This window comes from Hyalella azteca, unplaced genomic scaffold (assembly GCF_000764305.2).
Source record: "Hyalella azteca isolate HAZT.00-mixed unplaced genomic scaffold, Hazt_2.0.2 contig9563, whole genome shotgun sequence".
NCBI lineage: Eukaryota > Metazoa > Arthropoda > Malacostraca > Amphipoda > Hyalellidae > Hyalella > Hyalella azteca.
In genome coordinates this window covers 295962-310986 of record NW_025939632.1, presented here as the reverse complement: position 1 = coordinate 310986, position 15025 = coordinate 295962, and the positions used below count along the sequence as shown (strand labels likewise).

Sequence of the window (15025 nt, the reverse complement as noted above, 5' to 3'; positions counted from 1 at the left end):
TCTCCAATATAATCAAAAATAATTATTTCTCTGTTTTTCCATCCAATATTCTTTATTTCTTCTGTGATGCTCCGTCTAAGAAATTTCAAATGACGTTGTTTAATTCGAAGTGACTGCCCACCAGGCATCTAACGTCCAAATAACGTCTATTAAACGTTATTTCAACACATTGGACTAGAAATTAACGTTTTTCAACGTTATTTGTTGATAGGGAGATAACATGTGATCTCCCTTACTCATTTTCCATTACGAAACCCCGCATTACACGTGTTCAGGTATGATAAGGTATTATATACCACTTATTACTCGTATTACACATCAGTGTGTTGTTATAACGCAATAAAATATTCTGGGTAACCATTTTTCTATTTTTACCAACAAGTAGCTCATAAAAAGCTGTGCATTACAATCCCTTATTTTAAGCGACTTCTTCAAAAATAAATGAATACAATTTAGCGAAGAAATGCTATTGAACTTTATGGTTTAGAAGTTCTGGTAGTTTCCATGTAAATGCTAAGCATGCAGTGCTTGGAGAATGAAGACATACTGTATCGACAAATTCATACGCTAGCGTGTACTTCGTAACGTCAATTCCGTGGCGTAAACTTTATGGCGGAAGTTTAATTAAGGTACATGTGAAGAAAGACTTTAGTGTTTCATCTAAAGTTGAAATTGTTTCCGAAGCATTTTCTATAATGCATCCATCACAAACAAAAAACTACTTACTTTTGTTCATGGAATTTTCGTTGCATAATTTCCATCTAAGCTCTTTGCATTTGAGTATTTGCATTAATCTACACTGCTAGAAAAATGACCGTTAACGGTATTATACCGGCGTTTCAGTGCACCGGTCGGCACGTAAAAAGAAACACCGTGTCGCCGTTTTTATTCTAATTTAACACTAGAAATCCGTAAAACATCTGATAAAAACGGCGAACCAGTTTATTTTCACGGGGCGATCGGCCGCTAGAATGCCAGTTGGACCGCTTTCCCCGTTTTTTCTAACAGTGAACGTACCTTCGTTTGGGATATATACTTCGATAATCAATCAAAGAAAAAATATTTCTTGTATGGATGAGCTTAAGGCTTTTCAAAAAAACTAAGGAAGGAAAACTGCACAATTAGGTAGCGATATTTCAGGCTCGGAAGTGAGCGGAGTCTGGAAGGAAGCAGTTTAAACAATGCGGATTTAAATAAAATTTTGCTATCCCAACGCATTGGAACAGCAACGTAAAAAATTAGGAACAAATTGATAATATGATGTTGTAGACAAGGCGCCCCGCTACTGTGCTTTGGTTTGAAAAGTAAAGACTGAGACAAAGGCGTAGAGCTCAAGTTGTAGTTGAAGCTCTACATTTCTGGGAATGAAGAACTTCATTTAGATGCATGAAGTTATATATTTCGCTCTGCATTTTCGTACTGTCTTCATTCCGATGCAGGTTCTGCACATTCTGATCACAACACTACCACCACACACGTACTAAAGTAGTTTCATTACTCAGGTACATAAGAGAAAAAATTAGATCATTACTCACTGCAGTGAGTGACAGAGAGCGCATTTTCCTCGTCCGTCCGTCCGTGAAGTCACGGACGGACGGACGAAGGGACATGACGAGTCACGGACGGACGGACATAACGAGCACAATAGCGCCTTTTTTCCATAAATGAGAAAATGCGTTAAAAATGCAATAAAATACGCAATAGTCAGCGTGAGTAATATATTAAACACCATTAATCATTCAATGATATACTATATATAGGAAAAATATTTGGCGATGCTTCTTATTGTGTTGCCGAGACTCCAAGTCGTTTATCTCCCTTCAATTAACTTGCATCTTTTCATGGACGCCCCTCTGTACTCAGCAGCTTCAGCGCTGCTCTCATGACCCAGGAGCTTCACACGATTACGCCTCACTTGCCTGACATTTAAATTTAACAGCTTGATTTAAAGGCTAATAATACAGGAACACATACACACCAGTGTTATTTAGCAGGCTGCGTAAGGAGACAATGTATCACGTCGTAAGGTTGCTTGCTGCTGCTGCACCGCGCGGGAGAGAAGCAACACCCTTCCTTTGCATGATGAACGGCGCCTTTCAAAGGACTTTTTTCTTAGAATGGCTAATAATGATTGTTATGAAATGATTTGTGGTATGTCGTTAATAACTTCTTTATTATGGCGTACGAGCTCGTTCAATGAATGTCGTATTAATGATTGACATGAAATGATTTGTGTTATGTCGTTAATAACTTCTTTATTATGGCGTACGAGCTCGTTCAAAGAATGTCGTATTAATGACTGATATGAAATGATTTGTGTTATGTCGTTAATAATTTCTTTATTATGGCGTACGAGCTCGTTCAAAGAATGTGTTATTAATGACTGATGTCATAATGTGTGGTATATGCCATGAATAACTTGCATGTCATGGAGGACGAGCTCGTGAAAGGCAATTCTTTTGAAGCATTAAAGCCATTCTAATATCATTGCCTTTACGCTGTGTTGCATGTCATGAAATACGTTGTTATTTTGAATATACTTCGCAAAAATTACGTTATTTTGTCATAGCACCAAATTTCACTTGATGCGTTATTTTAATGATTTGTACTACATTTTAAGATGACGCTATTTCAACCAAATACATTGCTTCTGGATGAAGTTTTCCACGTGATGTTCTGATCTATCGAGTGAAATTCCCTCTAAGTCAAGCAATACTTAATTTTTTCTTGTAAAAACTATTGATCTTTAGACTGGCATTGATATATTTCTCCACATGAGATCTTTGTCATGATTCATTCGGAAAACACTAAACTGTACAATAAATATTTTTATTTCAAGTTTTTATATCATTCGCCTGATTGAATTGCATGTTCAGCATGAATTTGAAGGATGAAAACGCCAAAAAATTCACCATATTGCCATGCAAACGTTTCAGCTTCATCAACAGTTCTAAAAGTCAAGCAATTCCTCTACAATCAACACTGAAAATAAAAAAATACAGGAAAAAATTAAAACCTAGGTAACGAGAAAACGACAATGGAACATTTAACTTAAGGACTTACAATTTCAAGAACTGTACGTGTTATTAAGACAAGGTGTTGATGTAAAAATATGCAGTTGTTATAAAACTCTTGAATCTGATGCGGTCCAACCTTGATTATGAATACAGTTGTGCCCTTTGCGCATCAGCGTGCACCGGAAAGACGGCTCGCAACGTATTCCCCCGCAGGTTTCTGAACACAGAGCCTGGAGCTTTCATTCGAACATGCCACTTCTTAAGCCTTCTCACTCTGCTGTTCCATTCACGCTTAACAGTGCGATGTAAAAGGAAATTAAAGATACTCCGTGCCACCTCAGGTGGTTCGGATATAAGGATTTTAGAATCGCTGCATATTTTTAAACTGAAACCTTTACGCTAAAACCGGTACAGTTCCCATCGGCTTGAAGTTTTCAATCGATAGGAGTCGTGTCGCGTGGTAGTTTTCTTGTCACATTGGTTTTAATAATTTTCGTGCAAAAATTGATTTTCACTGTTGATTTTACTTGTATTCGTAAAAATTATTTGAACTCGTGATGGAGCTGGTCTCCGAAACGTTGTCTTGAAGATTAGAATTAGAATTTATGATTGTTCTTTTGATTATGATTTATTACTATAAATTTGTGAATTGATTTGGCGTTATCTTCGCTTTTTAATTTATTAATACAGCTTGCATTATAATCTAAAATAATGCTTAAAAATTCTTCACAATATTCCTGTAGGCTCAGCAACATCCTGTACAGACCCAACAATCGATAGACCAGCCACATCCTGTGCTCGGTAGACCCCAGTCGATCACAATAGGGAGAAGGTATTACAGCGGCCGCCAGACCGCATTTCTATTAACGCGACGTCGGCCGTTACAGCATCAAAGGTCTTAAGTTTATAACGCAACTTGAAGACCTTGAAGAGGCGCAGTGCTACCGGGACACACGAAATTACAGGCGATACAAGCGTGACTGGCAGCATCTCTGTGCCGCGAGGGGGACATGTATGCAGTAGGCCATACACCCCGAGCCGCGGGGAGGACATGTATACAGTAGGTCATACCATATCGCGGGGAGGACATGTATACAGCAGGTCATAAATCCCCATGCCGCGGGGAGGACATGTATACAGTAGGTCATACATCCCCATGCCACGGGGAGGACATGTATACAGTAGGTCATAAATCCCCATGCCACGGGGAGGACATATATACAGTAGGTTATACATCCCTGTGCCGCGGGGAGGACATGTATACAGGAGGTCATACATCCCCATGCCACGGGGAGGACTGCATACAGTAGGTCATACCATGCCACAACGAGGACATGTATACAGTAGGTCATAGATCCCCATGCCACGGGGAGGACATGTATACAGTAGGTCATAGATCCCCATGCCACGGGGAGGACATGTATCCCGCAGGTCATCCTACACTGATCATCCCACTCGACGCTGGCACGTGGCAGTAGGCTTGTCATGTGGAATTTTTTAGTTCTGTTGTGGGAAAGATTATTCATGTAATTTGATTTTTATCCGGTGCTTTAAGGTTGTTTAGGATGAACGATATAATTATTATATATTTAAAATTGACTTTTTATTTTTTGTACTGCAAATCTCACTTAATCCTCCTATAATAAAATCTGTAAAAATTTGGCTTTTAATTGTGTTCAACCACGAGTACATCCAGGAAGTCTACAAGCTGGCCCGCAGCTCATGAAACACATGTTAAACTTATTAATTAGTCATTCAGTATGAAGAAAATAAACAATTTTTTCATTTGATTAGTCCCTCCAGGGCAGTGAGGATTTCTTCCCATACTATATGCAAGTATTACATAAACGTTACATCCGGGACCCGAGGGCGGGGTGACTTGCCTAGCGACAACTCGGAGACGGAGGACGACGAAGGCGGCGCATCAGCGTGACCTTGGACTAAGAAGTCCTAAACTCATCGTAAGATCGTATTAGAGTTTCCTCCAACCGATTGAGTCCTCCAAAGTCTAAACCAGGATACGTCTAGGACTTCTCATGGCAGTCCACCTGAGACGTTTCGATTGTCACGATTGTCCTTGGGCGCTGAAGGTAACCCTGCAAATCTGTAACGGTGTCACTGAGATGCGTTAATGTCAGTAAATTCCGTACTGTAATTACGCTGCCAAAGTTTGTACCATTTCCGGACCAGGAGCTGCCGACGTATGGCGATCGAAAAGATTCTACATTTGAGAAAAAGGATTCATTGCATTGTGTGCTGGTAAATTAAGTGCGTTATACCTCAATAATAATTATTATTGTTGTTTGGTTTAAATGTCTCAAAATTTTAAAAATTGCTTTTGAATGTCAGGAAATTTATTTTCGGTAAAAATATTCATCTCTCGGTGCCACCTACACAACAAAATATCTGGGGCTTGCCTGTGCAGACTCGCTTTATTTGTCTGACAGGCACAGCGAGGTATTATTTGTTCATCATCAGTCAATAAATTGTACTCTGATCAAAGGCATTGTGATTATAACCCAACTGACAAAAAAACACAATATTAGTTACAGAATCTAAACACTGGTATTGTATAACGACTTGAAGAATAACTCAATATTCTCATGCATATAAAAGTCAAGGAACGTAGCAATTCGTAATCGCGAGTTCTCATTAAATTTTTTAGCATTCGATGAGTGTTCGGAGAGGACCTTAATTCAATGACGCGCTCTACCATGCCTGAGTAACTCACTGCATGAGTGCCGGATGCTGGAGGCTGACTGAAGCAATTATTGTAATTTCGAGTAAAACTTATACATTCAGAACAATGTCATGCAAAATAATGTCGTGCACACCGCACGGATGTCCTGCAAATAAAAGGAACGAGAGTTAATTTAATCATCCATTCTGTGGTGGGGCCTATACGGTGGTCGGTGTTGGTTCGCTTCTTGTCTGAGTATTTGACTTTCGATTGTTGAATAGTGGTAAGTGAACTTATTATGTTAAATTTTTTTATACTTAACAATCGCTAGAAACTGTTGAACAGAGCCCAGAGCTCCATCCTTCACTGAAACATGGCTTACGTTAAGATTTTTCATCGAGTCACATTCTTCATATCATTGTATGTATTGTTTTTCCTTAACGTAAACGTTATCATCAAGTCGCATTTACCGCGTCCTCGCATTATTTCTTAACAATAAACGTTATCGTCGAGTAATTTTCGCCAAATTCTCTTGTTGCTTTTTCCTTACATCATTCGTTATACCATCGTGTCACATTTGTCTGTCCTGGTATTGCTTTTTCTTTACATCATTCTTTACCATCGTGTCACATCTGTCTGTCCTGGTATTGCTTTTTTTATATCAATCGTTACCATCGTGCAACATCTGTCTGTCCTGGTATTGCTTTTTTTATATCAATCGTTACCATCGTGCAACATCTGCCTGTCCTGGTATTGCTTTTTCTTTATATCATTCTTTACCATCGTGTCACAGCTGCCTGTCCTGCAGGTATTGTTTTTTTTATATCAAGCGTTACCATCGTTTAGCATCTGCCTGCCCTGGCATTGCTTTTTCCCTACATCAATCGTTATAATCGTGTAACATATACCGTATAATCATATTGCTTTTCCTTTACATCAATCGTTATAATCGCGTTACATCTGCGTGTCCTGGTATTGATTTTCCTTGCATTAATCATTTTAATAATGTAACATATTCGTTATACCGTATCATCATATTACTTTTCCCCAACGTTGAACGTTATGATGACGTCACATTTCCGTGTCAGATGAAGTTGTTGTCAAGCGTCCTGACGGTGGCAGCGATGGCGGTGCTGGCGCCAGGCGCGCAGGCGTCTGTCAGCGTGAGGGGCTCCTGCCCTGCTGTGGCCGCCGTCAGCGACTTCAACATGACGCGGGTAAGATGATCGATAATTAAATGTATCATCAAACTAGATTTAGCTTTTAATTCTTATAGTTAATAGAGGTTAGCGAACATTATAGAGCTATTGTTATTCGCTTTGATCTTGTTAACTTTAGTACTTCATGTGACATTGCCATGTATCACGAACGTTCAAAAATGCGTCAATCCACAACCGATCACAAGCCATCGAACCAACAGAAAGACGTCCACTAATTTTTTGGGGTAGAAAATTTAACGACCAAACTACCGATTGAAGTTAAATTCGTAGTAAGATTAAAGTTCGTTACGCTAAGTCAAAAGGTTAACCTGACTTCATGCCCTTAAGTTCGCAGTTATGTCATACGTCAAAGAATTAACATGACTGTAACCTCACAATTCGCACAGCTGTTGTACGTCAGAAAGTTAACGTAGCCTACAGGTTGCCGGTCTGTGGTACATCTAAGCCTTACTGCAATCTTACAGTTCGCGGAGTTGTATTACGCCAAAAGTTTGACCTGACCGCAACCTTACAGTTCGAGGGGCTGTGGTATGTCATCGAGGTATTCGACAAGGGGGTCGCCTGCATGGAGTGGAAAATCGCCCCCATGGAGGCCGACGTCTGGCACATCAAGGAGACCAAGCAGAGTGGTTAGCTTCTTCAAGTTATTTCAGTACAATGCGAATCAAAATTTTCTTCAAGTTAATATCGCATGTGATATTTTTATTTTTGTTCACAAGATTTATCAGGATTTTTGGCAGAATTTGGGTAATTGCGTGTATAAATGAAAAATAACGGTTATAATTTGTACTGTTGATGCATAAATTATCAGTTTCTAATTTATAAGAAAAATTCCTTCTTTTTTGAGTGGCCTCGGCTGCCAATAGCAATCGCGCGCCTGTCATTACCACGTCACGCCGACCCATCCTCATAATCCACACGAATATCATTATCGATTATAACTATTCATTATATATTTATTCACATGAATAATATCATCAAATATTATTATTGTTATTGGCATTATTTGCACGACACTTATTATCTGTCCTAAGGTTATGTCGGCGAATACAACGGCAAGCTCACTCGCAACGACAACAGTTCAGGCTCCCTAACTGTTAACTGGGACGCTAGTGAGTATTGTGACTACCTATTACAGTTCCGGCTCCCTAACTGTTAATTGGGACGCTAGTGAGTATTGCGACTCCCTATTACAGTTCCGGCTCCCTAACTGTTAATTGGGACGCTAGTGAGTATTGTGACTCCCTGAATATTTAGCGTATAAAGTTAAATTAAAGGTTAAAACAAAGCACGTCGCCCTAATATTTAACTAATACGTATACTAATAACTAATAAGTACGTCTCCCTAAATATTTAACATATAAAGTTAAATTAGAAGTTAAAACAAAGTACGTATCCCTGAATATTTAGTATATACAATTAAATTGAAAATTAAAACGAAGTACGTCGCCCTAAATACTTATCATATAAATTTAAATTAAAGGTTAAAACGAAGTACGTCTCCCTGATTATTTAGTATATAAAAGTAATTTAAAAATTAAAACGAACTACGTCTCCCTGAATATTTAGTATATAAATTTACATTAAAAATTAAAACAAAATGCGTCGCCCTGAATATTTAGTATATAAAATTAAATTAAAAAATATAACGAAATACGTCACCCTAAATGTTTAGTATATAAAGTTAAATAAAAAAAGTAAAGCAACGTACGTCACCCTAAATATTTAGTATACAAAGTTAAATTAAAGGTTAAAACAAAGTACGTCGCCCTCAATATTCAGTATATAAAGTTAAATAAAGAATTAAAACAAATAGGTCACCCTAAATATTCAGCATATAAAGTTGAATCAAAGATTAAAACTTTGTACGTCTGGCAGACATCGGCCGCGGCTTCCCGTTCACGGTGTACGCGACGGACTACGACACGTACGCGGGGGCGTTCATGTGTCAGCAGGTGAGACCAGCGATGCTAAATATCATTAAACTTATTAACTTATTCGTTAAACTTAATTTTATTTATTTATTTCCAGTTATTTATTATTTGTTCATATATTTTATTATTTAATTCAAGTTATTTATTATTTGTTCAAATATTTTATTATTTGTTCAAATATTTTATTATTTAATTCAAGTTATTTATTAATTGTTCAAATATTTTATTATTTAATTCAAGTTATTTATTATTTGTTCAAATATTTTATTATTTAATTCAAGTTATTTATTATGCGCCAGCTGAGCGCATGTTACGTCGCTAGGGGCGCCAGCTGAGCGCATGTTACGTCGCTAGGGGCGCCGTTACGCAATTAGCGCATATTACGCAACATATTAGGCCAGGAAGTAATTATAATGTATAAGAATATTTTCTAAAGGATGCGCTCGGTAATTTGGTGGGTTTTCTGGAAACGGGATGCGGGAACAATGATTAATAAAGATAATAATTCTAGTTTTGACTAAATTTAGATAAAGCAATTCAAATTATGCCTTCGTTCAACTGCTATTCCTTATTTTTTAGCGGTAACTTGGATGATTTTTATCGCATACCATTGTACTATATCGAGACTGAACCACTTGATATTAAAACGATATTAAAATTATCCCGCTGCAATTTTACGAAATTCTTAACTGTCAATTTATTGTTATTAAAAGACAACTAACTAAATATGCAAAGATGTAAGTTAACTAAATATGCAAAGATGTAAATTAACTAAATATATGAATTTCAACGAGCATCTGTTTCTCCAAATTGTTAAGGTATTTGCATCGAATTGAGGACATTTCTAAACAATACACCAAATACAGCTCGAACTTCACCTCTCTCCTATGCAGGTTGGGTAACGGAAATCAACCTTCTTGTCATCCATGTTATTGTGGAAAGAAAGAACGGGCCATTGTGTCCATTGTAAGTCGATGAGCTTATTTCTTTTGCTCGTTCTATTATTCATCCTAATTATTCATTATTTGTCATCTATTCAATTATGTAAAGCCGACTCCTCGAGTTAATACAGGTTCAAATGATACGAACGGTACAGATAATACGGTACACATAAGTCATAGTTGAATGAATTAGCGAATTACACGATCTTTAACCTCGATTCAATTCATAATATTGAACACGTGTTGAGTTTATTGATATTTTCTGACCGACTAATTTATTTGCATGGGTATGACAAATGCCAAAGAACCGTTGGCTAAAGAAGAACCGTTCATTTTAATTTATTTGCATGGGTATAATGGGTATAACCCATACTTATGAACCGTTATCAATGCTGGCTAAAGAAGAACCGTTCATTTTGCCAGGTGTGGTTCTTCAACAGACAGGAAGGAGTGATCCTCTCACGCTCGCCAGTTCTGCACATCGCGCAACGGCAACAGGTATGAGAACCAGCAGCAGGTATGAGAACCAGCAGCAGGTATGAGAACCTGCAGCAGGTATGAGAACCTGCAGCAGGTATGAGAACCTGCAGCAGGTATGAGAACCTGCAGCAGGTATGAGAACCTGCAGCGCAGCGCACGCCTTGCATGACTTGCAACATTTATGCGGCCTCCGCGCATTCAGAACCTTTCTCCGTAATTAAAAAGACGAAATTTTAACTCGAGGATGTGCAAATACTTGAGTAAATATGCACGGCAGTACGCATACATGCACACTCGCATGAACTGTCAACTGCATGCACGTTGCATGCATTGTCAACTGAATGCACGTTGCATGCATTGTTAACTGCATGCACGTTGCATGCATTGTAAACTGCATGCACGTTACATGCATTGTCAACTGAATGCACGTTGCATGCATTGTCAACTGCGTGCACGTTGCATGCATTATCAACAGCATGCACGTTACATGCATTATCAACTGCATGCACGTTGCATGCATTGTCAACTGCATGCACGTTGCATACATTGTAAACTGCATGCACGTTGCATGCATTGTCAACTGCATGCACGTTACATGCATTGTCAACTGCATGCACGTTACATGCATTGTCAACTGCATGCACGTTACATGCATTGTCAACTGCATGCACGTTACATGCATTGTCAACTGCATGCACGTTACATGCATTGTCAACTGCATGCACGTTACATGCATTGTCAACTGCATGCACGTTACATGCATTGTCAACTGCATGCACGTTACATGCATTGTCAACTGCATGCACGTTACATGCATTGTCAACTGCATGCACGTTACATGCATTGTCAACTGCATGCACGTTACATGCATTGTCAACTGCATGCACGTTACATGCATTGTCAACTGCATGCACGTTACATGCATTGTCAACTGCATGCACGTTACATGCATTGTCAACTGCATGCACGTTACATGCATTGTCAACTGCATGCACGTTACATGCATTGTCAACTGCATGCACGTTACATGCATTGTCAACTGCATGCACGTTACATGCATTGTCAACTGCATGCACGTTACATGCATTGTCAACTGCATGCACGTTGCATGCATTGTCAACTGCATGCACGTTGTTTGCATTGTCAACTGCGTGCACGTTGCACGCTTTATAAGAGCACATTATTTACACACGGACACACTGTTTGCACACGGTCACATCGTTTACACACGGTCACATCGTTTGCACACGGGATATCGTTTGCACACGGGCACATCGTTTGCACACGGGCACATCGTTTGCACACGGGCACATCGTTTGCACACGAGCACATCGTTTGCATACGGGCACATCGTTTACACACGGGTACATCGTTTGCACACGGGCACATCGTTTGCACACGGACACATCGTTTACACACGGGCACATCGTTTGCACACGGGCACATCGCTTGCACACGGGCACATCGTTTGCACACGGGCACATCGTTTGCACACGGGCAAATCGTTTGCACACGGGCACATCGTTTGCACACGGGCACATCGTTTGCACACGGGTGTGTATATTGGCATATATCGGCATTACATTCCTGCTAGGAAGAAACTCATCCTATTGATGCAATTTCATTAAAAAAATTAAATATTCAGTTTAATAATTCAAGCTATATATTAAACCTCGAATATGAATGCAAACAAGAAATTACAGTATAGTTATCTGGATAACTAATTTACCAATGCCCGTTATTGCAAATGATATTGTTGGCTTTGGGTAAACGACAACTAAACTCAATTAGAATCTTGCTGAACTTATATAGTTTGAGTCCTTTCTCATAATTCAATTTTAATATCATTTAAATCGAATACATATTCCACTAATTAACCTTTTTCAGTCCATTTAAAAATGCCATCAGGCAACTTAAAAACTAACTGAAGATTGTGAGGGAGATGACCTTTGCAGGATTTATCGAAAGTTCTCATTTATAAAACTCAATGAATTCCTCAGCTTCATTATGTGGCTTGCATTAAGCATTGATTCTTCCCGGCACTTTGCTGGAGCTTCCGTGGCAATTACGCACGACCGTGAACTTTTAATACGCCAGGACTGCTATGTTAATACGCTGTGACTCAAGCGTTAATACGCCTTGACTGCGATGTTAATACGCCAGCATTGCGCCGTTAATACGCATTGACTGCGCTGTTAATACGCCTTGACTGCGCTGTTAATACGCCTGGACTGCGCTGTTAATACGCATTGACTGCGCTGTTAATGCGCTTTGACTGCGCTGTCAATACGCCTTGACTGCGTTGTTAATGCGCTTTGACTGCGCTGTCAATACGCCTTGACTGCGCTGTTAATACGCCTTGACTGCGCTGTCAATACGCCTTGACTGCGGTGTTAATACGCATTGACTGCGCTGTTAATACGCATTGACTGCGCTGTTAATACGCCTTGACTGCGCTGTTAATACGCCTTGACTGCGCTGTTAACACGCTTTGACTGCGCTATTAATACGCCAGCACTGCGCTGTTAATACGGAATGACGGCGCTGTCGATACGCCAGCACTGCGCTGTTAATACGAATTGACTGCTCTGTCAATACGCCAGTATTGCGCTGTTTATACGCTAGTACTGCGTAACTCCGACTGCGCTGTTAATACGCCAGGAGTGCGCTGTTAATACGCCAGCACTGCGCTTGTAATACGCCAACACTGCGCTGTTAATAAACCAGGACTGTGCAGTTAAGTTATGGACTGCGCTATACCTACGCTAGGCCTGCTCTGCCTTAATACGCCGGGACAGCATGTTAATACGCCAGGACTCATTGCGGTAATAGCCTGGTCATAATCCTATCCTCATTCAACTGTCATCTTTATACAAGAACAGGTGTCGTTATCTCAGAATAATTTCCTTTAACGACTATATTATATTTAAATAGGATCTGATTTTGTATTTTATTCTTTCTTATATGCTGGTGCTCCTCCAGCACTCATATATTGACAACAGCCCTTTGCCACAACAACACATAAATTGACACGTAAATTGACAACAGCCAACTTATTGATAACTCCGTATATACAGTAATTACGCCGAAAAATCACGCAGTAGTCTGTTTTATGAGACTCATGAGTCACAGTAAGATTCATGCCAATACCGTTGCTTTTTTGAGTAAGGTTATCCATCCTCAATACAGCATTCAAACAACTGTATATTCAGGCTAGCGTTAAGGCAGCTGGGCAAGTGAATAAAATATGTGTGTCATCTACTGTAAAACACATCAATAACTCTTATTCCTGTGTACTGTTATACTGTAGCACACAGCACAAACTGCAACTCTCATTTACTGTACAACACATCACTATCTCCTACTCCTATCTACTGTACAGCACATCACTATCTCTACTCCTATCTACTGTACAACTCATCACTATCTCCTGCTCCTATCTACTGTACANGACTTCACTTTAGGAGCAGTCATAGCTGGATGACGGGGTGGTAATAAGACTTCACTTTAGGCGCAGTCATAGCTCTGTCTCTTATACACATCTAGATGTGTATAAGAGACAGGATAATAACTGTAGAAGTTTCTCCGGAGCTAGGTCGGTCCCCTTAATATATTTTCAAAACTATCAGTTAGTTCACTATCCCTGCAATGTCCTTGGTTAGTTGATGGCAGGTTTGAAATAAGCAGTTACATCTAAACGCAGCTGATACATCGATTGGTAATTGATACGTTCCTTTCTTTTCCTTTTGATTTGGGATTTGCGCAATTTATTTATATATTTTGTGTCTCAGATTGAACACAAAACTGATTTAGTGAACTCATTATCATTTGCGAATGCATGCAGTGTTTGTTGGACAAATAATAATAATTAGAGCGGTTTCAGCGTTTATTAGGCCGTAGGCCTGTCGCCGATTCTTAACATCGCAGAACATTCACAGCTTGCTGCGGTCTCGAACTCGCAACTCACTGCTACAAATTCTGCTATGCTTAACTGCCCGGCCTCCTTGCCGATTCTGACCAGAAACTGGCGCACAGAGCTGGGATCGAACCCGCGCCTCTCTGCTCCAATCTTGGTAACTGTAACCACTGGGCCACCCTGCCCAGGGTGGCACACGGGCACATCATTCAAAACATAAGAAAATAGCCATTAAAATTTTATAGAATAGAATAGAAGTGTCGTCACTGAAGAAATAGGCCCATGGCCTGTTGCTGATTCTTGAATTTTTCGTGACTTGATTCACAAGGGATCCAACCTTTGGAACCCGATCTTTCCATAACTGACGATTGATAGAACATAGCTGCTGGACTTATTTTGCATACTGTCTTTCCAGATTCATCACCCGTTTTAATTTTATACTTAATACCTAATATTCTCAACAACCTTGGGCACCTTATTAACGGTTTTCTGGCCCAGACCCGAGGTATGCTGAGCCGCTACGGGGTCGAGATGTCGTACTTCTCGAAGGTGGAACAAGGCTTATGTGGACGCACAAGCCTGCCAGACGCCGGCGCCGGCAGCGACAATAAACGTTTCGACGAGTACGACAACCTCTCCTCAGATGCATGATTTCACTAATACCCTTGCGAAATGGAATGTAAATTGTATTTTTTTCATTTCACTATTTTAAACATGAATAAAATTGTTGTGAAAATCATTTGGAAAAATTTAAAAGTGCATATGAAGAAGTCCTTGAGTCGGACGAACTTCTTCGTGAGTGTGTTGAAACTTTAACTGTTGATTGATGGCTCAAGT

General features: G+C 39.6%; 1 protein-coding gene across 1 annotated transcript; it reads left to right on the top strand.

Moving 5' to 3' along the window:
* Nucleotides 1-6797: 6797 nt before the first annotated feature.
* Nucleotides 6798-14896, top strand: LOC108666779 (apolipoprotein D-like). The gene is made up of 6 exons (XM_018153703.2): nt 6798-6914; nt 7432-7546; nt 7952-8029; nt 8796-8872; nt 10216-10290; nt 14687-14896. Exons 1-6 carry the CDS (start codon nt 6822-6824, stop codon nt 14837-14839), a joined length of 591 nt encoding a protein of 196 aa, XP_018009192.2. The 5' UTR covers nt 6798-6821; the 3' UTR covers nt 14840-14896.
* The last annotated feature ends 129 nt before the right edge of the window (nt 14897-15025 follow it).